The sequence below is a fragment of the Capronia epimyces genome (genome assembly GCF_000585565.1).
Source record: "Capronia epimyces CBS 606.96 chromosome Unknown aczIQ-supercont1.7, whole genome shotgun sequence".
Lineage (NCBI taxonomy): Eukaryota > Fungi > Ascomycota > Eurotiomycetes > Chaetothyriales > Herpotrichiellaceae > Capronia > Capronia epimyces.
This window is the reverse complement of record NW_006912910.1, coordinates 1,501,785-1,527,206: the sequence shown is the minus strand read 5'-3', so window position 1 is coordinate 1,527,206 and position 25,422 is coordinate 1,501,785. Positions and strand designations below refer to the sequence as shown.

The 25,422-nt window shown below is 51.8% G+C and overlaps 11 protein-coding genes across 11 annotated transcripts; 5 read left to right on the top strand and 6 right to left on the bottom strand.

Moving 5' to 3' along the window:
• Nucleotides 1–63: 63 nt before the first annotated feature.
• A1O3_08349 (ribonuclease H2 subunit A) lies at nucleotides 64–1,083 on the bottom strand (the record flags this gene model as incomplete). The annotated part of the gene is made up of 1 exon (XM_007738447.1): nucleotides 64–1,083. One exon carries the CDS (start codon nucleotides 1,081–1,083, stop codon nucleotides 64–66), a length of 1,020 nt encoding a protein of 339 aa, XP_007736637.1.
• Nucleotides 1,084–1,475: 392 nt separating this feature from the next.
• On the top strand, nucleotides 1,476–3,549 carry A1O3_08348 (uncharacterized protein; the record flags this gene model as incomplete). Its single annotated transcript, XM_007738446.1, has 3 exons — nucleotides 1,476–1,731; nucleotides 1,810–3,396; nucleotides 3,455–3,549. The coding sequence occupies 3 exons, from the start codon at nucleotides 1,476–1,478 to the stop codon at nucleotides 3,547–3,549; spliced, it is 1,938 nt and encodes a 645-aa protein (XP_007736636.1).
• Nucleotides 3,550–3,938: 389 nt separating this feature from the next.
• Nucleotides 3,939–4,751, bottom strand: A1O3_08347 (uncharacterized protein; the record flags this gene model as incomplete). The annotated part of the gene is made up of 1 exon (XM_007738445.1): nucleotides 3,939–4,751. The coding sequence occupies one exon, from the start codon at nucleotides 4,749–4,751 to the stop codon at nucleotides 3,939–3,941; it is 813 nt and encodes a 270-aa protein (XP_007736635.1).
• Nucleotides 4,752–5,324: 573 nt separating this feature from the next.
• Nucleotides 5,325–7,257, bottom strand: A1O3_08346 (uncharacterized protein; the record flags this gene model as incomplete). Its single annotated transcript, XM_007738444.1, has 4 exons — nucleotides 5,325–6,329; nucleotides 6,389–6,832; nucleotides 6,935–7,072; nucleotides 7,132–7,257. 4 exons carry the CDS (start codon nucleotides 7,255–7,257, stop codon nucleotides 5,325–5,327), a joined length of 1,713 nt encoding a protein of 570 aa, XP_007736634.1.
• Nucleotides 7,258–8,921: 1,664 nt separating this feature from the next.
• On the top strand, nucleotides 8,922–10,529 carry A1O3_08345 (uncharacterized protein; the record flags this gene model as incomplete). Its single annotated transcript, XM_007738443.1, has 1 exon — nucleotides 8,922–10,529. The coding sequence occupies one exon, from the start codon at nucleotides 8,922–8,924 to the stop codon at nucleotides 10,527–10,529; it is 1,608 nt and encodes a 535-aa protein (XP_007736633.1).
• Nucleotides 10,530–11,964: 1,435 nt separating this feature from the next.
• Nucleotides 11,965–12,444, bottom strand: A1O3_08344 (uncharacterized protein; the record flags this gene model as incomplete). The annotated part of the gene is made up of 1 exon (XM_007738442.1): nucleotides 11,965–12,444. One exon carries the CDS (start codon nucleotides 12,442–12,444, stop codon nucleotides 11,965–11,967), a length of 480 nt encoding a protein of 159 aa, XP_007736632.1.
• An 868-nt stretch (nucleotides 12,445–13,312) lies between these two features.
• On the bottom strand, nucleotides 13,313–14,641 carry A1O3_08343 (uncharacterized protein; the record flags this gene model as incomplete). Its single annotated transcript, XM_007738441.1, has 1 exon — nucleotides 13,313–14,641. One exon carries the CDS (start codon nucleotides 14,639–14,641, stop codon nucleotides 13,313–13,315), a length of 1,329 nt encoding a protein of 442 aa, XP_007736631.1.
• A 221-nt stretch (nucleotides 14,642–14,862) lies between these two features.
• On the top strand, nucleotides 14,863–16,473 carry A1O3_08342 (uncharacterized protein; the record flags this gene model as incomplete). Its single annotated transcript, XM_007738440.1, has 2 exons — nucleotides 14,863–15,017; nucleotides 15,066–16,473. The coding sequence occupies 2 exons, from the start codon at nucleotides 14,863–14,865 to the stop codon at nucleotides 16,471–16,473; spliced, it is 1,563 nt and encodes a 520-aa protein (XP_007736630.1).
• A 756-nt stretch (nucleotides 16,474–17,229) lies between these two features.
• Nucleotides 17,230–18,018, top strand: A1O3_08341 (uncharacterized protein; the record flags this gene model as incomplete). The annotated part of the gene is made up of 7 exons (XM_007738439.1): nucleotides 17,230–17,294; nucleotides 17,341–17,496; nucleotides 17,547–17,631; nucleotides 17,688–17,716; nucleotides 17,771–17,804; nucleotides 17,854–17,926; nucleotides 17,978–18,018. Coding segments are annotated over 7 exons (483 nt in total), but the record flags the coding sequence as incomplete, so codon positions are not given.
• Nucleotides 18,019–20,057: 2,039 nt separating this feature from the next.
• A1O3_08340 (uncharacterized protein) lies at nucleotides 20,058–21,353 on the bottom strand (the record flags this gene model as incomplete). Its single annotated transcript, XM_007738438.1, has 1 exon — nucleotides 20,058–21,353. One exon carries the CDS (start codon nucleotides 21,351–21,353, stop codon nucleotides 20,058–20,060), a length of 1,296 nt encoding a protein of 431 aa, XP_007736628.1.
• Nucleotides 21,354–22,095: 742 nt separating this feature from the next.
• A1O3_08339 (uncharacterized protein) lies at nucleotides 22,096–22,662 on the top strand (the record flags this gene model as incomplete). Its single annotated transcript, XM_007738437.1, has 1 exon — nucleotides 22,096–22,662. One exon carries the CDS (start codon nucleotides 22,096–22,098, stop codon nucleotides 22,660–22,662), a length of 567 nt encoding a protein of 188 aa, XP_007736627.1.
• Between the last annotated feature and the right edge of the window lie 2,760 nt (nucleotides 22,663–25,422).

Sequence of the window (25,422 nt, the reverse complement as noted above, 5' to 3'; positions counted from 1 at the left end):
TGGAACGAGGTTGAACGGTGATTTATCCTCCGACTGTCTAATAGAACATTGATGGCTCCCAATTCAGAATGCTTCTTGTCCAACACCCGTGCCAAACCAAGTACGTAGTTCATCGCTTTCGCTTTTTGGTCCCAGAGTTCCGTCGAGATTGAAATAATGGCAGAGCCTCATGTTCTCGTCATCTCCATCGTCCGGCCAGTCGATTCTGGTCGCTGCCCCGCCTTTTTGCTCCAGCATGTCTTTGACGGTACCCCAGCTGAACCTGCACTCGTTACCAAACCCCCAAATAGGATTGACGGCTGACTTTAACCAGTTGACACATCTCGCGTCCGAAGGATAGCCGGAGCCCCAAGTCATCGTATCTTCCGTCGAGAAGGTCGAGCTCTGTCGAACGTACGCCTCGAGGAGAGATTCACAACTGACGTCTCGCGTCACTTTAGCCACCACACTTGCCGCACTGACACAAGGGAACAAGCTGTCTGCCTTCTTTTCGACGGTAATTTTGATAGTTGGGAAGATGAACTCCAGTTTCCTCTGATAAACAGATGGCTTGCCAATGGTGTCGACGTATATTTCCGTCACATTGACGCCCTTGTCGAGAACACCTCGGATTAGCTCAACAGTAGCATCCATGGCCTGGGCGTTGAGGTTGTACGATCCTCCATTTTTTAGCATTCCCGCTCCAATGTCTTGAGCACTGAGGGATTTGATAGCCCAGCCCGAAGACGCGAAAAGATCGGTGTCGGCGGCACAGACTGCTTTCATGAGATTTGCTCGGACGGCCGGCGTCAACACTTTGGAATCATCAAAATGGTAGGTGGTGGCCAGGAGAGATTGCTGGATCTCGATGGGGAGGTAATAGACACCATACACCATGGGCCCAATGACAGGGCCACGTCCAGCTTCGTCAACTCCCAGCACACATGACGTCCCAGGTTCGGGATGGGGCCCCCTTTTTGTGGTTTCAATGCCTGCTGGAACGTTGCTATAGTGCGCATAGGATCTACCCAGCAACAGGCTCTCGCGGTGATCCTGAACGGAAGGCGGAACATAGACTGCCGAAGCAATAAGGTCATCTTCCATCATGACAAGAGGGCTCTTTGTGATGTGCCAGGGGCCAGGGGTGGAAGATATTGAGAGACACAAGGATAAACAAGTCTACACCGTACACTGTCCTGGAGAAGACGCGACACGACCGACTAAACGCTGGACGCGTCAAAACCATACATCGCTAAATGCTCCGCGGTAGCAATTCTTCCGCATACGGTAAAGTGCGAAGAAACACGCTAACCGAATAAGTTCAGGGTCGACAACAAGGCATCTTCAATATGATCAACGTTTCCCAGTCAATCTCAGTAAACCAGTTGGAAACTTGTGTCAGTGTGCTTGAGAAGTCGCTTCGATCTGTCGCCAAAGTCTTGCCTCAATTGCGCCCAACATGGGCCCTCGCTCAGTGCCTCGCCGTCAACGCGACAATGTGGATTATTCCGCGATTGGAAAACTGGGAAGGTGGGAGACTGGCACATTTGAAGAAGGATGGACCGCTGACGGGCTGCAGACGCACTGGCGTTGCCTTGGACCAGCGGCCTCTTGACGCCAATGGAATGGAAGAGATTTCGGGCATCTTCTCGTCCCCACGCAAGCCATCCCCGTTGAAGAAGATGACAACCATGGAAAATGTGGAGGAAAGAAGTGCCTCACCAGAAGCGGCGCAGGAATATGTTAACAACAGTACGTGAAGAGTTGGCTCAGGTGGTCGACGTGCTGTCATTCCACAGATCTGACATGGTAAAATTGACCGATTCATAGTTTCTGTCGCTACCCCATCTCAAACGCCTGCTTCTCGAGGACCAACTACAAGAAGGTCAACGCTACCCCCAAGATCGACGTCTCCGAAGAAGAGTGGGATCAGCGGTGTGGCCAGAAAGAGTGACGGAGTTGACGTATTTTCGACAAGAAAAAGCGTGCAAGCCCAGGACCTTGAAGACCGAGAGAATACGCCTACACCCACAGCCACTCGAGCAACCAGCCAGTTAAAAAGGTACAGTTATAGCCCAGAAAAGACGCCACTACGCGACATTGCGACAAACCGTGCGTACTCAGGCACAAAGCCCCGGCCCACGTTCACAGACATTAGGCAATCCGAAACCGAGGCATCTTCTCCAGTTGAAGATGACGGACCAAACCTCCATAACGAAGCTACACAAGAGGTGGATGCTACCGTCGGTGAAACTCATGATTCTGTGGTTCTTCTCGGAGAAGACGATGAATACGTGGAGGACGAGGCACACATGGACGTGGGGCTGGACGTTGCATCCGGAGATGTTGACGATGAAGAGGCTGACAAAACCTTTGAGCCGGAACCCTCAGAGCCCCCAGCCACACAAAATCAACCAAATTCCAGAAAAAAGAGAAAGTCTGACGTGATCGACGATGAAGTGCGCCCCTCGCCTATCCCGACCACAATACGCAAGAGAGGACGGCCGCCGCGCGCTGAAAACCAGCAGAGCCCAAAAGCATCCAGCTCGAACATACCATCGTCGAGAGCCAAGAGACAGCGACTACTCAAAACCAATGACCAGAACATGGAAATGTCTTCCCGCCAGCAGCAGGAATTGGATGCGGTTATTGAGAAGGTGAAAGCAAGGCCGGATCCTCCAAGATCATTATACATTCTCCGCCGAGAAACGCCTATGGACGATGCAGTGACACATACCAGAAGTGGCCGAGTAAGTATCAAGCCGCTTGCATACTGGCGCAACGAGAGGTGCGTTTACGGTGGCAGTCCTGGTAGCGGAAGCTTGGACGAGGGTGCTCGATTTCCTTTGAATAGTATCAAAGAGATCGTCCGCGTCGAGGCGGTAGACACAAGCGCGGAGAAGAAGTCGAACAACAAAAAGAAGAAATCCAACAAGAAAGCCGTGGTCCGCAAGGGTCAAGTTGAGGAGTCAGAGTCCTCGGATTCGGACTACGAAATGGACGGAGGTTATGCCGAAGATCCGCATGCCGAACCATGGGAGACCGGACCAGGCACGCTTCGGGGCAACGTGTCATTGTGGGATCAACAAGAGCAGGCTCCTCTGGAAGAAGAAGCGGAGGTGGAAATTGCACATGCGGCTGCAGCCATCAAAACACACGAGGTGAAGCGCTCCAGTCTCGATGAAGGCCCGACCTTCAGATACGCCAAGCTGCTTAGCACGCGATTCTTCGGTACGGGACTGGTGGAATTACCTCCCGGAGGGATGAAGCGGCCTAAAAACAGTCGGAGGATGCATATGAGCTTCTTTGTGGTCAAAGGACGGGTGAGTGTCACGGTAAGCCCGATTGGGGGGGAGGTGACTGGTAGTATGACCCGCTTCAGTGTTGGAAAGGGCGGGTTTTGGCAAGTTCCACGAGGTGAGTTTGTTCTTGAGATGCGTTGTTTCTGACGACGGTACTGACTGAGTTGATCTAGGAAACCAATATTCTATCCAAAACCAACTCGACAAGACCGCGCGCATATTCTTCAGCCAAGGCTGTGAGGCCTCGCCTTATGAGGATGAGTCTTGAATGCGACCGGTGGTGTTTGCTGTTACCGACTAGGGCAGACTGGACCTGCCATGATGTCTCTTGGGTCGATCTGACATGAGATGATATTGTTGAGTGGACCATGCGTTCATTGTATGAATGGCGGCGATCCATAACTCTAGCACAGCTACAGGATGAGCATAACCATCAGAAGACGACATTCCACCTTGGGTCTTTCTAGCATGAGTGCCTTTCGTATATCTGCTCTTGTGATATGACCAATTATTTCCTGTCCGAAGTCCGCTGGTCAGTCATGTCCATCAACTTGCTGGTCTTGTCTTGGATGTTTCGGAATTCTGGTATGGTAGAATCTTTTACTTGGTGGCTTGTCGACATGAGGGCGTAGTGGTTTCGCCTGGTTCCATCTTCGCCTATAATTCCTCCATGTCCTCGTCCAGATCATCCAGCGGTGGGAAAGATCCAATTTCGATCTTGTCTGGCCTTGCAAACACGCCAAACTTGTCTCGACACTGAAACACCCTGCTCGTCTGATGGGACCCGTCTTCAATTTCGACACTCACACTGCCGTCATTCCGCCCGACGGGTTCATCAAGCTCGACCCCTACCCAAACGCAGCCTGCCTCCTTGGCGCCGCCCAGCCCCGGGATTTCCCCTGTAAATCGGACCACGCCTCTCCGCCCATCAGCCTTGCCTACTCTGCACCTCAGGCCAACCTTGATGCCCCGGACGGCGACCTCCATCTCGTCATGCTCACGACGATTATGCGCCTGAGCCTCCAGGGATTGCACGTTGGGGTCGAACCGGCCAAGATTTTGGCGCCGTTTCCACGCGAGCACACTGTTTTCGAGTTTCTCGTATTGCGATTCGGGCATTTGGTATTTCTCAACAGAGGACAGGTCGGAGAAATTGATGGTTTGGCGTGCGCTGGGCGGCCGGGCGTCGAGGACTTCTATCTCCGAACCTCTACGTAAGGCGTATCTTGTATCGCCTGCAATAGAAGCCTCGTCGGCTAGACTGATCCAGGCTCCATCCAAACCTCTGGTGCGGAGTGACTGAGCGCCAGCCGGTATTCCCGTAACAGGTTCGAGTTTGGCTTTTAATTGTGCGATGGTCCATGACGGTGTGATGCGTCGTTCGGCAGCCAGTAGAGGAACGGCATTGGGGTTTGCGTCGTTGGGAACAATGATTTGGACAGGGATATCCGCTGGAGTCGAAGTCGACATGATAACGCTTGTATCTTGTGTAGTGACCTAGGCAACAACACGATTTTGGCCTTCTGGTACTTCAAATAATGATGTCGAAGACCGCCGCGAGCCTGATAGGGAATAACTGTGGTTGAGTGTGGTACATGAACGGATTCCTAAACAATTGAGGCAACACAGGATCGGGGACAGAACAACTCGAATGACAGATGAAATGACCTTGGCATGCTTTCGCTCCACGTTTTTGTTTGCTTCAGATAGCATACTCCCTCACGTAGTCTTCACAGCACACATCTATACCTAGGTATTAAGCTGCTATTGATAGTATGTCATATGAGGCATCTACTGATGAGGGCGCTTTCATCAACCCCACCGCTCCCTTTGAGACAGCAAATGCGCCATGACCCTTTCACGACCAATACAGTGGTTCCACACCCCTGACCACAATGTCTTCGACCATTTTCAACAGTTCCTCGCGGTGGAAATGCCGGCCCGCATGCTTTGGTAGCGCCAAAGCTACACGAAATCAGATAGATGCAACTCGGACCGGACCGGACAGAAATGGTATTCGGTCTCTGCCAGCGCTGCTCTTACTCAATTCGCGGTAAGGTCGAGTTTCATCTCTGAGAGGCGATGACGCATGATCTTTCCTGTCGCGGAACGTGGTATTTCCTTGACAAAGACCACACCTCCTGTGAGCCGTTTGTACGAAATCAGCCTAGCAGATACAAGTTTCTGGACAGCTTCCGCCGTCAATGGCATCCCCGCTCCATTCCCATCGATTGCTGGGCACTCGGACTGTGGCCCAGCGGAAGCAACAGGAGCGCGAACGACATATGCACATGGCAATGTCACCGGAAGTCCAAATTGATCCTCGCTGGTGATGCCGGCTACAGCGGCATCCAGGATCATGGGGTGTTCTAGGAGAATCGTCTCAAGTTCTTGTGGTGAAACCTGCCAACCCTTGACTTTCATGATCTCTTTTATTCTGCCCTCATAGAACACTTTGCCGTCGAGGATATAGACACGGTCACCGGTGCGATAGTAACCTTCCGAGTCGAATGCTTCCTGGGTTCCATTTGGGTTCTCCAGATAACCAGTGAACAACATCGGTGATTGAATCCAGGCTTCCCCGAGCTTGTTTTCTTGTCCAACACCTAGCCCGTCCACGTCGATCAGCTTCATCTGGACATTTGGCAACAGCCGTCCTACGCTTCCAGAAGTGTCCTTTTCCTTCCAATCGAACAAGGTGTGCCAGCCAGCCTCAGTTGTACCCCAGCACTGAGCGATGACTGCCGATTCAGTCAAAATATTGTACAACTTGGTCTGGACGTTCGCTGTCATGGGTGCACCAGCACAAATGATGTATCGAAGGCTTCCAAGAAGATGATGGTCCGCAGCATTAAGTCGGTTCAACGAGGCAATGATTGGGGGGACGAGCGGCGTGTCCGTGATAGAATAAGTGTGGACCGCCTGCAGAAAATCGTCGAGCACGAACCTGGGAAGAAAGTAGGTCTGAATGCCGAGGCGGAGAGGGAGGACAAGGGCCAGGGGCGAGGCAAAGGCGTGGAAGACAGGAAGACAAATGAGTTGCGATGGCTATGAAGGATGTCAGTTCAAGTCCATTTCCGAGCGGGGCTCAGAGAAGGTAACAATACCTGATAAGGTCTGGCATGGAACTGACCCTCTAATAGTACACTTTGTGCAACAATCGAGCGATGTGGAATCATGGCAGCCTTTGGAAGACCGGTTGTCCCACTGGTCATGGAATACACCGCAACTCGATCCTGGACAGATTTACCCTCATCGGATGTGCTGTTCCAATCACATTCTCCACCGACTAACAGTGTCCACCAGTCTCGACAACCGTCAACGGGCGGAGCATTTTTCTGGGTGCCAACAACGAAGATGTTGGAGACAGATATGTCGCATTCTGAAGCGGCCTGCATGATTGGATGTATGCAATGGCCTTGGGCAAAGATGAGCTTTGGCTTTGTGAGCTTAAAGTGCCGGACAAGTTCGGAGGAGCTGTAAGCGGGATTGGTGCCAGAAACACAAGCCCCGGATCCGATTATTCCTAGCCAAATCAAGGGATACCAGATCTATCAATGCCCCAGATTGACCCGGTCAGCAGAGTTACACGACAGGCCCTGGGGCGTCAAGGATGGCGGCAACCCCGACCGAACCACCAAAATATCACTCACGTTGTTAAAGGCATGCAGGCACACACAATCCCCCTCTTGCAATCCGAGATCCTTGAGGCCTCTGATGAGACGCCGTACGACTTGAAATGCTCGCAGGGCTGAAATGGAGTTGGTAGGGTCACTGGCATCAACAAAGAGCTGGAATGGAGGGCAGGGGTCAGCTTTTGATGCCACAATGGGGAGTTCAAGCAGCTTACCGGCTGCTCATTGTCATATTGGCCAAGATTAGCGAAAGCAAAAGTCAAGATATCTGTGGCTGGAATGGGCATTGACTTGGAAGAGGTCCAGACTGCATGGGTGGAGAGCGACGTGGACAGAGACATTGTGTAACGTTGGCTTGCATAGAAAGACAGGTGCCAAAGGTGTATGGCTGGACAGCATGGATAGCTGCAGGTCAGGTAAGACAACGAATGCAAGGAGCACGCCCTTGTGAGGTCGGATGGCAAAGGAACGGCGGATAAAGCGTAGGTATTTGTGAGAGGAGACGGGTCGGATGTTGAAAAAGAAAAAAGACACGGCACGTCCACGTTATGAGGGAAGACAAATGGAGAAAGCAACGAGAGCTTGCTGGTGAAGACAAGGCCGCCTGTGGTAAAAGTATGTTGCTCTTATTTGAGGCAGTAAGGATGCAACGGAGAGCATGACTGGCAGGAGATCTACTACTACTTCAAGTTGTCGTGAAGGACGCAGTCCCCTGGCAGCAAACGATGAGCAGGACACCAAGCGCAGTCGGGCAGTCAGGCAGATCATCGAGAGAGAGCAGGCAGGTAAGAAGGGAACGCGGCCCAGCAGTCCACACACTGCTCTCTCTCGCAGTCCATGTTTCGGAGTTGGTCACATTGAAGCACTCGAAACCACAGGCAACTGAAGCATCTGTTTCTGACAGCGGCTACATTAGTCAAGGCAGTCACCCCCAGTCTGGACGACCGGTGCCTCCAGATCTGCCGGTGGACCGACTGCCTGCGCCTGCGCCTGCGCCTGCCTTGCCCGGAAGATACTGCAACTGAGTGCAGAACATGCCTCGATATATTGACGACTATCAATTGGCTACCGAGGATGCCAGGACATGCAACCCGAACTGGGCCAGCTCCTCGATCCCAATCCGTGGGTTCGAGTCTGTACAGGGCCGGTAAAGCCTCAACCTGGATGGTCCCATGTTCATATTCGGTGCAATGCGGCATTCCATTGACTCTCCCTTCATCCGTCCGGTCAATCCGTCGAGTACTAATATTCACTGCCAGTGGTGGATGGAAAGCGCAGTCAGGCACCTCCCATTTACTACTACTATCCCATCACATCTCTGTTCCCACGCACCCACTGCCTTGTGTCTCCCGCTTCCTTTCGCACACATTTCACTACGGTATTCGCTTTGCTCCTGGTGGCTGCGTTTCTGTCATCCTTCGGCTTCGGCTGCATGATTTCTCAGTGCCCACGTTTTCGAGTCACCTCCAGTTGCCTCCATTGCCTCTGCACGCTTTCTCACCTCCACCACCCATCTCCTCACCACCCCCGACATCCTCCTCTCTGTTCGGTATCTCCTATGTAGTATCCATCCATCCATCGCTACTTTGTCTTCGAGTTTCCTGTCCGAGTTCTCTTGTCCCTTGCGTCCCCACCGGTATCTCTTCTCGAGCCCTATAAGGCACACGATCTCACCCTCCCTCGAAGAACAAGAGCAAGTTACCTTTGGCACACACGCGCGCACGCACCAGACAACATTCTCATTCTGGTCACCTGGATTAGCCCTCATGGTATCATTTGTAAGTGAGCATTCACAGCCTGTTTGAATCACTTTCAACACTCGCACCCTGGTACTTCCTTCCGTCAACACCTCCATATTCACTTCTGCGTCAAGCACTCGACCATTTCATCTAGCAGTCGTAGGTTATAAACCCTTCACTTTGGTCCACCCTCGATTCGTGTCTGACTACTATCGCCTATTGGCAGTGTTGGCCTCTTTCTGACAGCATGGATACAGCAATCCGGAATGGCACTGACGGCGCTGCCCATCGTCTCTGATATACGCAATCTTTCTCAGCAAGCTCCAGTGCATCCCGTCCCGGATCCAGAAGGCGCTTCACTAAACAATGTCCTCGGGAAAACTTGGCCCCAACACTCTCAATATTCAACGTCTCAAACAGAGAGCTTAGAGCGAAGAGACTCATCTGCTGGCGCTGCACAGGCATCCCCCACAAGAGACGGAGTGCCCCCTGACCAAACGTCCTCAAAGACTGCCTCGTCGTTCATTCTTGAGAAGCACCCAATCCCAGAGATACCAATGGAAGACAAAAAGTACAACCGCATAATGAGAAATCTACGCTGGACCGTCCTGTCAGTCTACCGCCGCCTCAGCCTCCTCGTCCTAACTGCCAATCTCATTGCCGTCATTGCTCTTGCGGCGCGGCATAGACTCCTTTCAATGTCCCCCGACTCGGCTGCCGCCGCAGTTTCCATCAACTTGACCGTCGCAGTTCTGGTTCGGCAAGAGCTGGTCATCAACGCTCTTTTCTGGTCGTTTGGCAAATGCCCCCAGCGGCTTCCTCTGCGCGTTCGTCGAATAGCAGCAAAGATTTATCATCTAGGTGGCGTTCACAGCGGAGCGGGTATGTCGGCGGCAGTTTGGTTCGCCTTCTTTAATGTTGCAATCGTCAGGGTGTTGCGAGCAAGAGAAGTCCGCACGCATCAGACAGTCATTCCTGTTATCACTGTCGTTCTCGACATCTTGCTTCTCTCCATCATTGTCACGGCTCACCCTGCCATTCGCTCAAGGATGCATAACGTCTTCGAGACTGTCCACCGCTTTGGAGGATGGACGGCAGTCGCTTTGTTCTGGATACAGTTTGGGCTACTTGCTGATGAGAGGGCCCATGCCCCATTATCCAGCGTCACACTTCAAGAAGCAATAGCTTATAGCCCTGTCTTCTGGACGCTGGTGGTCACAACAATCTCACTAGCCCTTCCCTGGGTTTGGCTCAGGAAGGTCCCGGTCCATGCAGAACCTTTATCGGACCATGCAGTCCGTCTACACTTCACTTACACCAACCTACCTCTCTGTGCAGCCCCTCGGCTCTCAGATAGTCCGCTTATGGAGTGGCATGCCTTTGCGGGCATCCCCGAAGAAGACGGTCAAGGATTCTCTGTTCTCGTCTCTAAGGCAGGCGATTGGACCTCACGACTCATCAAGTCACCACCTACAAAGCTCTGGGTTCGGGGGATTCCCACCATGGGTGTGCTGCACGTGGCTCCCATCTTCAAGAAACTGGTCTTGGTCGCTACAGGTTCAGGGATAGGCCCGATCATGTCACTGTTGTGCAAAAGAGACGTCACATGTCGAATTTTATGGTCTACTCCAGATCCTGAAGTCACTTATTCGACAAGCGTGATCGAGCATGTCCGTCGTGCAGATCCTGAAGCCATCATCATTAATACCACTGTGGCTGGGAGGCCTCACCTCGTACGACAGACTTACGAGTTGTATGTTTCATCCGGCGCAGAAGCTGTATTCATCATCTCCAACCCTAAAGTTACCAGAAGGGTGGTATATGCTCTTGAATCACGCGGAGTACCAATCTTCGCCCCAATTTTCGACTCTTGACTGGCGTATCGCACAGTTTCATAAGTCACAACGGAAAACTCGAGCTCTGACGAAGACGGTCGGACCCAGGCTTCCTGTACATATGTGCGCCATTTCTGATAGGCCTCTTCTAGAGGGGCAGAGTCAGGCTTTACACGCTCGCAACACAACGCTCTCTGCGTCTCCATCGTCAGTTGTCGAGCTTTCGTTCCTCCGGTTCGGGACTGTTTTTCTTCAATATCCTCCCTACATTTCGGCTGTATGGGACATTCTGGGAAGTGCAGCCTAACATGGTGGCCGTCCACCCACCAGGCAGTAGGATGATACGGCCCAAATATGCAGATCACACCCTGACCCTTAGTCAGACATCACGACGTAACATGGCGTCTGAGTATCTCACCACCGCAGTCAGTGTAGCCAGCTAGTCATGAAGCACTTGCTAATGACTCGACCCGATGTGAGGACGAACTTGCTTAGATACTTTGTATGAGGCACTATTACACGATCATATAGCGTTCTCTCTTTTCGATTTTACAGTGCTAGAGCAGCAGCTGCTTTTATATCATCATAGACGTAGTGTTGCACTGTCAATGGAGCGACTGCCACAGCCTCGGGTTGTGTTGGGCTCCGTAGGTCTTTCCACTCTTCCATCGCGTGGCAGTTCTACTTAGGATATGTTCCATTGGACAGGACATCTCATATTAGCGTGATCTGTGCAACAACGACTGGTACATGTGTATTTCGGTCTCGTTGTCAGGGATTTCCTTTTTCCAGTTATGCTTGAGCGTCTCGAGGCGAGCAAAGGCCGGAGATCTATGCATCTGTATGTTTTCAAAAGAAGATCCTGCCAAAGGGAGCAGAATGCCCCTGCACGAGGAATTCTTGTCTTGATTGATTTCCTCTTTCTATCCATTCCGGGCCTGTAGGTGCGGACCATCGGTTATGATCTAATGTACGGAGTACAACAAGGGTAATCTATTCTACTCTAGCTATGCTGTAACTATCACCTTTCTACGTGTGAATGGACCTGAAGAACAACAAGTTCCATCATTATGAACACGGCTGACACCACTTCTGCATAATTTTCTGTAGCCCAATACTTCTTTCAGAATTCTCGAGACGATAGTCAGTGCCAACTCAGGAGGAGCTACGTCCTAGTCGATAACAGCTCTCAAGCCCGGGAGTGAAGGTAGCCGAAAATCGAAACAGGCCGGTGACTCTGTCGTAATACCTCGTGCGGTTGGAGCTCTAAGAGATGGGAAAGAGACGGAAGAGCAGGTTGGCCTGCAAGAGTTATTCCTTGAGTTGTCCCAGGAAACGAAGATAGGGATGGCGAGTGCGAGGTGGCCAATAGCTTATGCAAGCCTAGCGAGAATAGTATACAATACAGCCAAGGATAGTTTCCAGATGAATTCAGTCAAAAAGACATGACAGTACCATTGACCTCCTGCTCCGCTCAAGCTGCGCTATTCTTGCGCCGCTGCGTATTTTGGTGGGTTGGGGGAAATACATGGGCAATGGCACGCTTGTAGGTCGTGCCGTTGTCAACACGCTGCCGACATGCATCCACATCTTTCTGTGAAAGACCGACTCCCTTTTCCAACAGGCGCTTGAGAAAACGCACCTCAGCCATGGCTTTGTCGTACATCCCTTCATAAACGTTTCTTCTCTTCTTCTTGGCCGTCGCAGGCGCCTGATCGTCTGAAGCTGAGTCGTTGTCTTCATGTTGAGGCGTAACATCCTGCTCATCCTCTCCTGCCTGGTCGGATCCTCGGTCAGATGAAACCCGCGATTCGGGCTCGCTAAAGTCGGTGCTGGAGTCGATATCGGAATCGGGGCTAAGGTCTCTTTTCTTTGTACGGCCCGGAGTTGCCGCTATCGACGAATTGTACTCATCTGCTCGTACCTCTGTATGAGCTCTCTTTCTCTTCCTCATTATCTCCATGGACTGGTTTGACAAGACTGTTGGTGGCTCCTCCGCTATGTTTCGTTGTAGTTCGGATGGGCAGACAGCTGCGTCCTTGCTTCCGGATCCCCGCTCATGAACAACTGCATGCCCAGGACGTGGCTCAACAGCCGAAGGGGCATTTCGAGAAGCTGCACCGTGTGATTGAGAGGCGAATTGTGGCCGAAGGATTGATCGTAGGTTCCGTTGTCGGGTGGTCGGTGAGGAGGGCGGTGACGGTAGCTCACTTGGACTGAGAGCAGCAGAGAATTGTCTGGGCGATCTCTGCGTAAGAGCTGACGACGACATCCCAGCACAGATAAGACTCCTAAGGATACGATTTCATCAAGAGACCAGGAGAATAGTGGCCGTTGATAGCAAAAAGAGGGCCTTGATTCTGAACCAACAGATGCACTTAGTGAGAGGAGAGTGAATGGCGAACGCAGGCAGGCAGGCGAGGATACTGGTGACTTCAACACCACACAGAAGATCCTAGCTGGATTCAAGATAAGTGAAAGAAGAATCTCAAACTGGTCTGAAATCGGCCTGAGTCACCTTAAGCGAGATTACTGCCAGGCTCGACGCGTGCAATGTGCGACAGGATCGTTGGCGATGAGGCCGGTCTAGAGAAGGTTGATATTAGCCAGGTGAACATGCTCGACTGTTCGCTCATGTCAGCTTGTGGGCAAACTTTCCGTGTAAGACCAAGAATACAAATCCAGGTCAACGTGGATGAATTTCCAACAAGACATGGAATCCTTAACCTTGTGACAACCTTGAGAGTATCCGCATGGAGTACGGAGTATACCCTTCTGCCCCTTCACATAACTAATTTCCACAATCTCAACTAGAATCTCTATCATTCGTCTGCAAATAGCCACCGGCCATTTCCCTTCATGGCATCTTGATATCTACTTTCCACTTCTTCCCGCTCCCCCAGCCGGGCCTTCTCCCGGTTGTGCTGCTCCTCCTGAGTCCCAGGCATATCGGTGTCCCAATATCCAGGCGGACTCTGAGGACGATTGAATGCCGCCCGGTGCATTTTCCCGTATAGATTCGCCAGTCTTTTCGACCGTGCTTCGTGTATAAGCTTCTCTCTGGCTAGAGGAGTCAACGCTTGTATGTTTGCCTCCGAGCCAGGCCCCAAGAACTCGAGCAGCAGGTCGTCTTCTGATATGTCATTTTCAACAGGAAGAGTCGCTGCTAGTGCCTTAAACTTGTCTCCGCAACATTCAGCTCGTGTACATCCAGAATGACCCATTCTCGCCTCCCGACCGCAAAAATTCTCGTCGTAGGCATAATCGTAGCCTCCAGTATACATTGGGTTGATCCTAAAATGCGAGCGGTTCAGCCGGCTGACTGGCCGGGCGCGGAAGGGCTCGTCATCCTCAGGAGCTACTGGCTTCTTCGATCGGCCAGGAAGCCGCTGAAGACGAGCGCTGCCGTTCCCTGCCGGATTGGCCTCGGCGGCAGGTTGCAGCGGACTTGAAGTTTTCTCCTGCACTCGCGAAGGAGCCGTTGAAGCAGTAGAGAAGCTGCGGTCAGGACGCGGAAGCAGTGGAGTGACAGGTGCGGGGGCTGAGAGCAACGCCTGTAATCGGTGACGGGGGCAGTTGGCCTGATCATCCTCGAACACTTGTCCAGTGGTTATATCAGACCTGCTCCGGTGATAGTCCTCGCCGTCCTCTGCAACAGCTGGGATAGCGTCTGCTCCTCTGTCACTCAATCTCTTAGACCGGGGAGGGGGATGGGAGGGGGCAGCATTGGCTGAGATCTCTCGCAGTGGCCTCTGCGCGTCCGGATTCTCGCTGCGAGGCCGTTTTCGTGACACTGATGCCGGCGTGCTTGCCTCTGGCTCGTCGGAAGAGATGGTCGGTGAAGAGATGCAGTGGTTCTGTAATCGCCATTTTCTTTCCCTGGCCTGGATCAAGCGGAGTTTCAACTTCAATTCATCGATCTCGGCTTGCTTTTCTGCGTCCTGCCTGAACAATTGATCCAGTTGGGCGGAGAGGTTCGGAGTTTCGTCTCTACGTGCCTGACGCAACTCCTTGACTTCACGCTTTAGCTTTTCGTTTTCAAATTGGAGGCGTTCGATGGTCTCAATGCTCTGCTTGGCGCGACGTTGAAGGGCTTCAGTTTGACACAGGGCCAACACCAGCGTCCCAGTCGGAGAGGGTAGCGTGCTCATGTCTATGGCTGCGGTTGTGGTGCGTGCAAGCAAAGAGTCGCGTCGCGTCTTGTCGTTTCGAAATGATGCGCCGTGCGGGAGAACCTCGGCTATCGATCAGACGGGTTCAAGTCTTTATCTCCATGCGCCAACGCCGACCTCGACGCTGATTCCGTTGTAATCCTTTCCCTTGGGCCCAAGTCGCCTACAGGAATTTTACGTTGGGTACCTCCAGTACAAAGATGCCGAAGCGGAGGAGAAACGGTACGGAAGGGAACCGAACAATAGTCAAGAGGTCTCGCACTGGTCCCGCACGCCATCTGTTGGACATCAGCGACGAGATCCTGCTTCGGATGCTGTCCTTTCTGGCCATCAAGGATTTATTGAACATTGAATGGTAAGCCATGTCATGTTTCACCCAAGAATCACCTGACAGCTCCGGCAGTGTCTCGCGCCGGTTTCGCTCTCTTGCCACCGATCGAGAACTATGGAAAGTGAAATATTACGACACCTGGATCAGGTCTCGAGCTCGCAATACCCCTTTGATAGAAGGTCAAGATGATTCGAAACGACGGGCGAAGGCTGCAGAGTGGCTACGGCATGGGCATAAGTTACGCAACAATCCCTCGGTCGATTGGAAGCGCCAGTACAAGATCCGGACAAATTGGGCATCAGGGAAAGCGAAATTCCGCGAGCTAGAGGTTGCGTACCCTCCATCGCCGCCAGTTATTGCCAAGGTCTGCCAGGGTATGATATTCACGGTCGACCGGCTGGCCGGACTGCGTGCATGGTCGGGAGAAAGATCGTTGAAGGCTCAACTACGGCTTGAGCCGTCAACTGAGGCGACGTGCATGGCAGTGGATATCATCGATGGGGAATTTCACCTTGTTTTGGGGTTTGCGGACGGCTCCTTTTCAACTTATCTCTACACAGATGAGAAACTATTCGAACCTCGATCGACTCAGCATTCGGACGATGGGCCGCTCACGGGCGTGGCGCTTGCCATACCTTACATAATGACGGTATCGAGAACCAACTTGCTGGCGCTGTATGATGTGGAAACTTCAACCGCCAGGGAAAGTGCGCCCCCTGCCGCTTCACGAATTGCTCAACTCCAGTCCGATGCATCCTTCTCGCCAGTTTCGCTTTCACTTCGGAGGACACCAGGAAACCTCACCGCGGCGATTGCGTATGCCTTCAATAGACTTCAGTCGGGCTGGTGCCTGGGCCTTCAGGAAATCAGACTGACTCCAGCCGGAACACTGTTAGACAGCAGGTTGGCCTGTTCGGTCGAAACGCCCCTGGATGTAAGGTACCAGGGCAGGGACAAGCGTGGAATCTCCACGCGCTCCGCCAGTTCGTTGCCGGTTTCTCTCTATCCTCAACTAATGAGTGCTCCCACATCGATTTCCTATAAGCATCCATTCCTGGTCGGTACACTTGCAGACAACACCATAATGTCATTTCTGGTGACCTCCAACGAGGAGAAACTCGAGATCAGCTCCGGCAGACGCCTATGGGGTCACACATCTGGCGTGTCAGATGCCGAAGTCAACAATCGAGGTAAAGCGGTGTCGATCAGCTGCAGGGGAGATGAAATTCGGCTGTGGGAACTGGAGCCTGTCATGACAGCCAACAGTCAACCCAGAACGAGTACCGAAATCAAGGCTGTCCACTCTCTACCAAATATTTCTGCTCTGGCACGCCGAGCTTCCGGGCTAGGCTTCGCGGTGCAGAACATGAAGCGAGAGGTGAGCCTAACACGGCGATGGGTAGGCTTTGACGATGAGCGCGTCGTAGTACTAGGCGAAAGGGACCGTAAGCAGGTGATGGCGCTGTACGATTTCACGTAGCCTTACACAAGTCCACTTGACACCTCGCTTAATGGTGTATCTATGGAAACGATCTCGGTCACGATAGACAAACAACATGCGCGTGGATGGACGAGGAGGGCTCGTTTCACCCAGAAAATATATATACAAAGATAGTCGAACTCATCGTAGCCTCAATTTGAAACTCGCGCAGTCAAGTAGAATTCTGCCTGGGGGGGAAGGGGGGAGGCGAAAAACGTGTGACGTGCAGTCAAGTTCATCGCACTCCGCTTTTTTAGTACGAAGGAAATATTGTATTTTCCAACCTTGTCTCGTTCAAATCAACTTCATCGATCGTGCCAACCAGCTTTACCACCCTTCACTCAGCGAATACAGAGATTTTACATCTTATCACTAGGTACATCCCCTATCTTACTCGCCTCCTTCCGAGTACTCTGTACTCTTGGTACGCTATCAGAGCTTTTGGCTGTATCTCAGCCGCAACCTGCTAACGAGCGAAGACAGCAACCAGTCTCGATCAATCAACTTCACCTTCAACATGGAACGAGGCTGCTATAATTGCGGTGATTCTTCTCACCAGGTTCTTGCGACTGCTGCCACTCCTCTCACTCTCTCTTACCTTACTTCAGGCTCGCGACTGCCCTAAGAAAGGCACTCCGACCTGGTGAGTTACGAGGCCTCGAACAATTCTTCCGCATTACTGATTTTCAATAGCTACAACTGCGGAGGTATGTTGCGCAAACGTCTGTCCTGCGCCTCTCACTCATGTCTCCTACAGCCGAGGGTCATCTTAGCCGAGACTGCACCGCTGCTCCGAAGCCCAAGTCTTGCTACAAATGTCAGTCCAGTCTACCAGAATCTCCCCTTCACACACCAGTATTGATGCAGAATAGGTGGCAATGAAGGACATCTTGCTCGTGACTGCCCGCAGGCTCCACCAGCCGGTGGCGCAGGCGGTGGTTGGGGCGCTGCAGGCGGGAACACTTATGGCGGAGGGCCTGCTCGAGAATGCTACCGATGTGGCGGACAAGGCCACATAGCACGGTGAGTTCTGGACCCAAGAGCGACATCACAAGACATTCTGATCCGCCTAGTGATTGCACCTCTGGCGCCCAAGGCGGGTATGGTGGCGGTTTCACCCGTAGTGGCGGTGGTGGCGGTGGTGGCCAGACATGCTATGTGAGTTGCTTCTGATTCCCTCCCATCAGACCTATACTGATCCTTTCGAATTACAGTCTTGCGGTGGGATTGGTCACATGTCACGGTAATCGCGCACAACATCATCTGTTACTTTCTCGCTCAGCTAATCATGTCCTAGTGACTGCACTCAAGGCCGAGCTCAGAAGTGCTACGTAGGTCTATATCCCACTTCCCGACTTTCATCCGCTTACATCGAGTTAGAATTGCGGCGAGCAAGGTCATTTATCTAGGGACTGTCCGTCTGAAGCTAGCGCCGAGCGCATCTGCTACAAATGTGAGCAACTCATTGCCAATCTTGGATGGCCTATGCTAACAACTTGTTCAGGCAAGCAGCCAGGTCACCTACAGTCAGCTTGCCCAAACTAGGTGACCGCGACGAGCTTCGCCGATTCTCCTCTCCTTTCAATCCAATTCACCTCGCGGTCCTTTGCATGCTCGGTCATTCCGCTGTATTGTCGAACATCACGATGACATGAGAAACTGGATTCAAGTGAGCCAATGCGGTTCCAATCTCCAAAAAGGCAATAAGATGTGGTGGGCGAAAGAGGACTCTGCTTCACGGAAAAGGAACTCAGTTCCAAACATTTCCGTGTAGCGGATCAAGCTGGATGGAGAAGAGAATTATGCAGCAGGTGTCGTCACGGCGGATTCAATAGGCCAGGTGTACATCACTAAAGTGGACTTGATGGCTAAGGGAATGCTGGCAAAAGTTCATACGTTTACTACGGCTTTTTTTGCCACAAAGGGCACCAAGGCTGCTTCAGACGAAGCCAAGCACACTTTTCTTGCAGACAATGTGGCAAATATGCGCTCTTGCAGATCCATTCGAGAAGAAGCGTGTCTCTCTTGGAGACGCCCGGTCTCAACCTTCGAAAGCCACAAATCCTCCTCGACTTGAGATTTAGTTCTTACATCCATATCGTTCGCGTTCTCCTTCTGGACACGCTACCGGTCCATCCCAGCTTGTTGGAACTTCGAACATACATCGGCACAGATCAGGGTCCTGAAATTCTATTCCACGATTCCAACTTTCTGTACGATTACTTTCTAGCTTTCATATCTTCTTGCATCTTCCACAAAGTCTAGAACCCTTGCAAACAGGAGATCTCTAACAGGTGCATCGTCAACCCAGCAACACGCGAAATTTTTGGGTCTTGTGCTGTGAACTGGATCAACAACCGTCGCGAGGTGTCTACTATTGTCAAGCATTTATATATTCCATTCACCCCATCCTTTTCTATACCTGGTGAATTTCACGAGAAATTTTCTTCCATATTCGGTGCATATGACGCTCTGATCTTACCCGCACACGAGAGAAGACGACGAGCACACTAACAGGTACTAGGATGGCTCGTTGCACATCCTGGCCATGTGTGATGTAAGATTAACAGCTCGAGCCTGAAGGCAAGAGAGAGTATGTATACTGACGAGACGCCCTCGCTAATGTACAGGGATCTCCGGATGATTTTGGCAGCATCTGCGACGAGGGCAAGGATCAGCCGAGATGAACCACAGGATTGCACTGGCTTGTGATTATGAAATTCTACGAATTTTCATCCTGGGCATGACATTATGCGCTACACAGAAAATGATTGCAGTGACATCCTGTTATTGATTTGAACTGGTTCAGAAGGACATGGATTGTTCTCGACAGCACCAAGGTACGAACGAGTCACTGTAATTTAAGTCTTCGTATAAAAAAACAGTGTGTTGTTCTTGTTGTTGTTAGTCAAATGGATTGTTTCCATGTTCGCAGATCGATCCCTCACAGTGGTTTACGCATGCTTCGATTCGCTCCGAGAAGATGATCGTAGGCACCAAGAGGCAATAGTCATGGAACGCCATTTGCGTGCAACGTGCTCTGTCTTGGTTGGGATCTCACGCGGCACGCACCTCGTACTAAAACCGACTGGCTGCGCAAAGTATCGAGTAGGTGTCAGTTTGCCTCGTGACCAAAGGTCATGTCCAAAGGCCGGCAGGAAAAAGCCTCGAGAGATGCCACAGACTAACTGTGTCCGCTGTGTTGTACCATGGTCTTAGGTCAACTGACACATGTTCGCAACCACCCACCGCCGAAGAGCAAGAACAGGTTGCGTTCTTCTCGGCGAGTGCCAGGATCATAATGCATTGTGATAACAACCGAAGGATAGTTGGAGTTCCCTGAGAATACTTGTCACAGTCGTATCTTAATCCCACATCAGAGCGGCCCAGTCTAAAGATGTTTGCTGCTGAGAAAAGCGCGGCCACCATGCAACAAGGGTACCAACATGCTCCCGTTTTGTTTGACGAGTTCTGTATCGAAACCCAATCAACCCGTTGACATTCCTGCAATGACTGTGCTGCCCACCAGACCAGTGACAGTAACACCCAGGCAGAAGTCGTCATGGTCACCGTAGAGTATGCAATCACATTGTGGAGGTGCTGAAATAATAATTACTCCAGAGAAATTCATACTCATCAACAACGACTCCGACCAGGTCTAGGACGGGCTTGCCTTTCAATGCTTCGGCCACGCCATACACCCACTTCTTGGTAATATTTTCATAGAAGGCACCTCTCATGCCCCACCAGGCAAGACCCCATCCTCGCTTCCGCAACTCTTCGCGTTCCAGGGCCGACAGTCCAGTTCTCGCACCCCCGGGTACTCGGGATGCGAGGTCTTGTTTGGCAAGTTGTCGAGCGAGGTATTCCATCGTGATGCCGATCAACCATGGAGTCCAGTGCCGCTTCCACTTCGACCCTTCATAGCCGTATATGCCAGCAACCCTTTGCATCATTAGTGCGTAAATAACAGGTCGGAGGATGTACATGACTTCGGCGGCCTGCCCGCGCAGGGTTGCCAACTGATGGAGCAAGTCCTTGGCTGGCTTAACATCGTCCGCAGTGAGAACATGATCAAGCAGATACGCCGATACCGTATCCGGCGTGGGTAAAGTCGGCAGAGTGAACCCGGTCCGTGGCATGCTGTAGGGCTCGGTGGTGGACAATGACGAAGCAGGCTTGCCAGCATCTGACAGGGGTGGCGTTAGGACACCGGCATCGCCCAGCGCTCCCTTGATATCGATTGACCCCTCGTCATCTGCCAATCTCAAGTCTTCTGAGAATTCCTGGTCTGAGTCTTCAGATTGGACGGGCGCAAGATCCTCTCTCAGAGGCATCGGCGGACTGACTAGTGGTCGCGCGTGTGTAAGGCGCATTAGCAAAAGCCGGCAAACAGCTTTGAATGTCTCCAACAAAACGACCACTCGCCACCTTGTCTTTTCGCCACCTCTGCGCCGTGCAATCATCTCCCACAGCAATTCTGTATATTGCGCAACTTTCAAAAGAGTTGCGATTTTGGTATAGAGTGAGGAGGACGAAGTCCAAAACATCGTGTAGCGCGCGTGAAGGGAAGGTTTTGTCCTTTGTGTTTTTGTAGTATTTGCCTTGATAGCCGTCGGCAACAGGGCACCCAGAGCTTCACGGTTTTTCAGGAGATGGTCATGATAGATTGACAAAAGCTGCACAAATGTATGTACCCCCTCGGACGCCAGTTCGGAGTCGTGATATCTTGTGCCAGGGAGAAGGTAGGTCAAAGAGCGCAGGCTAGTTTCGATGCCAGAGACAGATGAAGAGTTGGACGCGACATAGTTTGAATAGGCTGATGGTAGGCTGATAGCGGCTCTGGTCAGATCAACAGAGGCGTTGGAAAGGCTGGTCATGGTCGTGTGCACTGTTCGGTGCAGTGCTGATGAGGCCATTTTGGTGCCACATTTGTCGCGTCGTAGGTCAACCGCCACTAGCGGCTATACTGAGTCTCTTCCTGCCTGATATAAGGCCGTGGAAGATGTGAGAGGAAATCCGCAATCAAGCCTTTTCTCTATATGCCGTCGCGATTGATGGTAAGGCACTGTGAGGCGGTGGTTCGTTGTCGACTCTGCTAGTGATTGCATGTACGGAGTAGTAGGTGGCTGCGCCAAGTTGTTGTACCGTGATTGGCTGCATGTGAACCGAGGCAGAATCAGCCAAAATGTTTGACATCCCATCCTTTATCCCAGTTCATAGAAGATCTACTTCACAGGCATCTCCTCCGCCATGGTAGGATATCATCATTAGTATATATGTATCCTCTATGATAATTCATCAGCATCTGTTTGTTTACTGTCTGATCAAAAACAACATCACGTGGGATGACGCCATAAACACCTGAAGGAATCTATCTATTACCTTGTCCAATATAGTCAATGTCTTGACTTCTGTTGTCTCAGCTAACGTGTCTAACTCGTTGATCGTTTGGCATTCCGGGGCCAAATTGTCCTGAAATATTGTTGGAGCCTATTCTCCCCTTCTAGGCCGCTGGCCACATAGGCCGATCTGTCGGCGAGCAGTCTTTTGCCAAAGCTCTGATGCAAGCTGAGCAGCTTCTAAGAGGTCGGAGAGGTCTGACATACGCACACGTCAAAAATGGCTCATCCATCAACGAGACTGAAACGGAACACGGGTCCATGGTCAGCCCTTCGGATCCTGAACTCCACGTCGCCCATCATCACAAAAGATCTCCACGCCTTCCTGGTGACCTGCATCTCGGGATGGAATGATAGATTCAACGAGGACGAAAAGAGTGCAATCATCAATGCGCTACCGGCGAAATATCGCAAATATAAGGTCGACGAGTCTGGGAACCTCTTCTGCCCCATCTCCGTGGATTTCGTGCTGGACGACCCCTACGTCAAAGCTGCCATTTGCAGGTTCAAGAAAGACATAAGTGAGGGCTGTTATGAGAAAGGGTGGCAGAATCAAGCGAGAAAGGCCATGCAAGAAAGGCGTGATGGCAAGTTCGACACATACCTACAGGGGCACACGGAGGAGATGTTTGGCGCGCAAGTTGAAGATGACAGTCTTGACGTTACCGCAACCGAAATTGATTCCAGTGACGGTGAATGGGCCAGGAAGGGTCCGAGAGGCAGTCGCAAAGATCTTCACGTCGCACCTAGATCTTTAGGAGATAGCACCCATGCTGCTGGGCTGTGAGATGCCCAACCAAATCACCACTGAATCGGCTCTATTTGGTGAAGTTGTGCCAATAATCAAAGCCGGGTCGCCGTATCGACGGCTCCGCTGGCACTACCACTGTGCTTGCTTGGTTCTAGGACCTACCTTGTCAAAACGACGACTAAAGAGAGAATATGAATATGGGTCAACAGACTCTGCATGGTGCTTGATACTGAGCGGTCAGAGGAGTGCAGCCAACGACCATTGACGACCCCGGTGATTCTCCAAACAGGCATGCCAAAAGATGCTTCTTGAGACTGAACAAGCCTCCCGCCAAACAATCACACGTTCAACCATGCCCAACATGTCACTTCAAGATGCCACTGCGTCACAGATTTGAGCATTCGGCAAAATCATTGCTCAATACCGCAGGACAGATCAAGCACGTCCCGACTGCGGTTGTTTCTTGTGTACAACCTGGGGATGTGATATACCGCATATCCACCGAGGAGCGGAGAAAGTAACAATCGTGGTTCGGACCGCAACACAAATCAGTTACGTGAAGGCAATAAAGTCTGCCGGGTGCGGCTAGAACATCCAACCGCAGCCGCGGCAGATAGAGGCTGCAATTGGTGGCCAGTTGTGCTTTAGTCCTCCTCTTTTCGGACAACCTCCCATGGTCCCAGCTGCCTCCCCCCTGCAGGTTGACACGTCTCAAGAGAACGAGGCGAGGGGTATGAGGTTTTGACGGCCGAGGAAAAGGGGGGTCAACTGCTCAAATCAGGGCTAGCGATGTGGCTCTTTCTTTGGAACAGAGGCTGCTACCAAACAGCTCAATGAGATTCCAACGTGAATATATGACAGGTAGCAAATCGGAAGAGACCCCTTGCTAGTGTCGACTTTTCAAAACAGGTTTGTGGGAGCAGTATATCATATCATATGCCCGTGAGATACCGCTGCCGACACACCCAGGGGTAGAACCGTACCATCCTTCGTCGACATGAGTTCGGACGTCTAATGCCCTGGTGAAATTCGATGGTGAAACCTGACATCTGTCCAGTCCAGGAAGCTGAGAGGCTTTAAGGGATATGATTGGCCAGGTATTCAAAGGCTTTGAGGATGATAACTTGGTCCAAGACGGTGGGGAGGGGAGGCGGTGCAATGATACGGGACTGTGCATTTCCAGATTACCCCAAGATTAGTCCGATATCAACATCCTGAGCACACGTGTTAGCATATACACATGGTTCAGGAACCGAGGGCCAAAGAGATGGAGACATACTCCACCCAAAACAAACCCAAAGCAGGGACTATACTCGTAGGAGGCCGGAAAGTCGTATTGACCATGGGTAACCTGGTCAAACCACCGACTAGATATGCTCCCAGCCGGAAGTCCAAAGAGTCTCCGTACAAGGTGCTATACCCTAACCATACTTGTCATCATCTGACAATAGCTGCTACTTAGACCTCGCGGTACCAGTGCGTCTTGCGGAGCGAATGATGAACAAGCATGCTGATTATCCCGGGGATTGGGTTCGATCGCTCAGCCTCCTTAGCACCGGTGTTGCTGGTAGGGATCTCCCAAGCAGCCGCTTACACTGTACAGAGTACATGCCGGGCTTCTGCGGCACGTGACTTGACAGAGTGGCAGAGAAGATGGCGGCTGTCAAGTATTTCGCGTTCAGCTGAGGGCGCGTGGATGCAGGTCGGCAGGGGACGCGTCGTTTTAGCTGTCTAGCTGCTCAACTGACAGGAACCCCCTGGTTGGATATCGACGAGATCGTTCCGCCCTGTTGTTGCGTGGTAACCATCTGGCAAACATGTACTGAGTAGCGACAATCCTGTGGGTATCTAGCCAGATCTCTGCCATGTACTCCGTACACTTCCTCAGCAGAGCTATTTCTCTTGATCCACACTTGCAGCGTGGAGTGAGTGCACACAATGCTTGCTCGCGAGTGTGGGATTGTCGGTGTACACACCGACAATTTCACCGCCAGCGTGGCTCGACGATTGTGTGGGCAAGCTCCAAGTTAACTTCTTGATGAAACCATTGTCATAGCGGCCAGGCACTATCGTGATGTCCTGTTTGTTGTGTCTGCATGGCTCCCGGGCGCAAGATGAATTGATGGCGGTAAACTGCTGGTCTGTGTATCCGTACAGCATATCCACCGTGTGGCAGGTGGCAGATACTGCTGGCGGTCGCCTACATTTGACACTTGAGACATTGTTGACGTATCCGAAGTCCGATCTCTTTTTCCACCCCCAAGATTTTCTTTGGTCTTATAGGGTCCATTCTTGGCCTTGATCATTAAATGTCGAGGGGGGTTCCTCGCTCCTGCGGGTGATTAACGTCTCGCTCGTCCGTCAATCAAAAGTGCTAGTCGCGAGACTTGATGAGGTGGTGGACCCTTCTGTTAACTAGTAAGACAGCTAGCTGTACTCCGTACACTGTACAGTGCTTATTGTCAGCATTATTCACAATCAAACACTGAAGCAGTGCTCTCGAACCTGAGTTCTCCAGGGTATTTTCTATTCCGAGAGGGTTTCGCGCGTATTCAGTCAGTCACAAGACCTAGCGTTGAACACGCTCATGTCGGCCTACGGTTCAAGGTGGTGAAAAAGCATCGCATCGTGATCGACAGTACCCATCTGCTCTGTCTTGTTGCAAGCCTCAAGCCATGGTTTCCCTTGCGTTTTGCATTCCCACCCCATGTCTTTTTCTTCTTTAGCAGGAATCCACAATAATGGGCCGGTGCTCCCCGGCCGGGCTAAAAAGCAGCGGGACTGTCCTGACGGCTG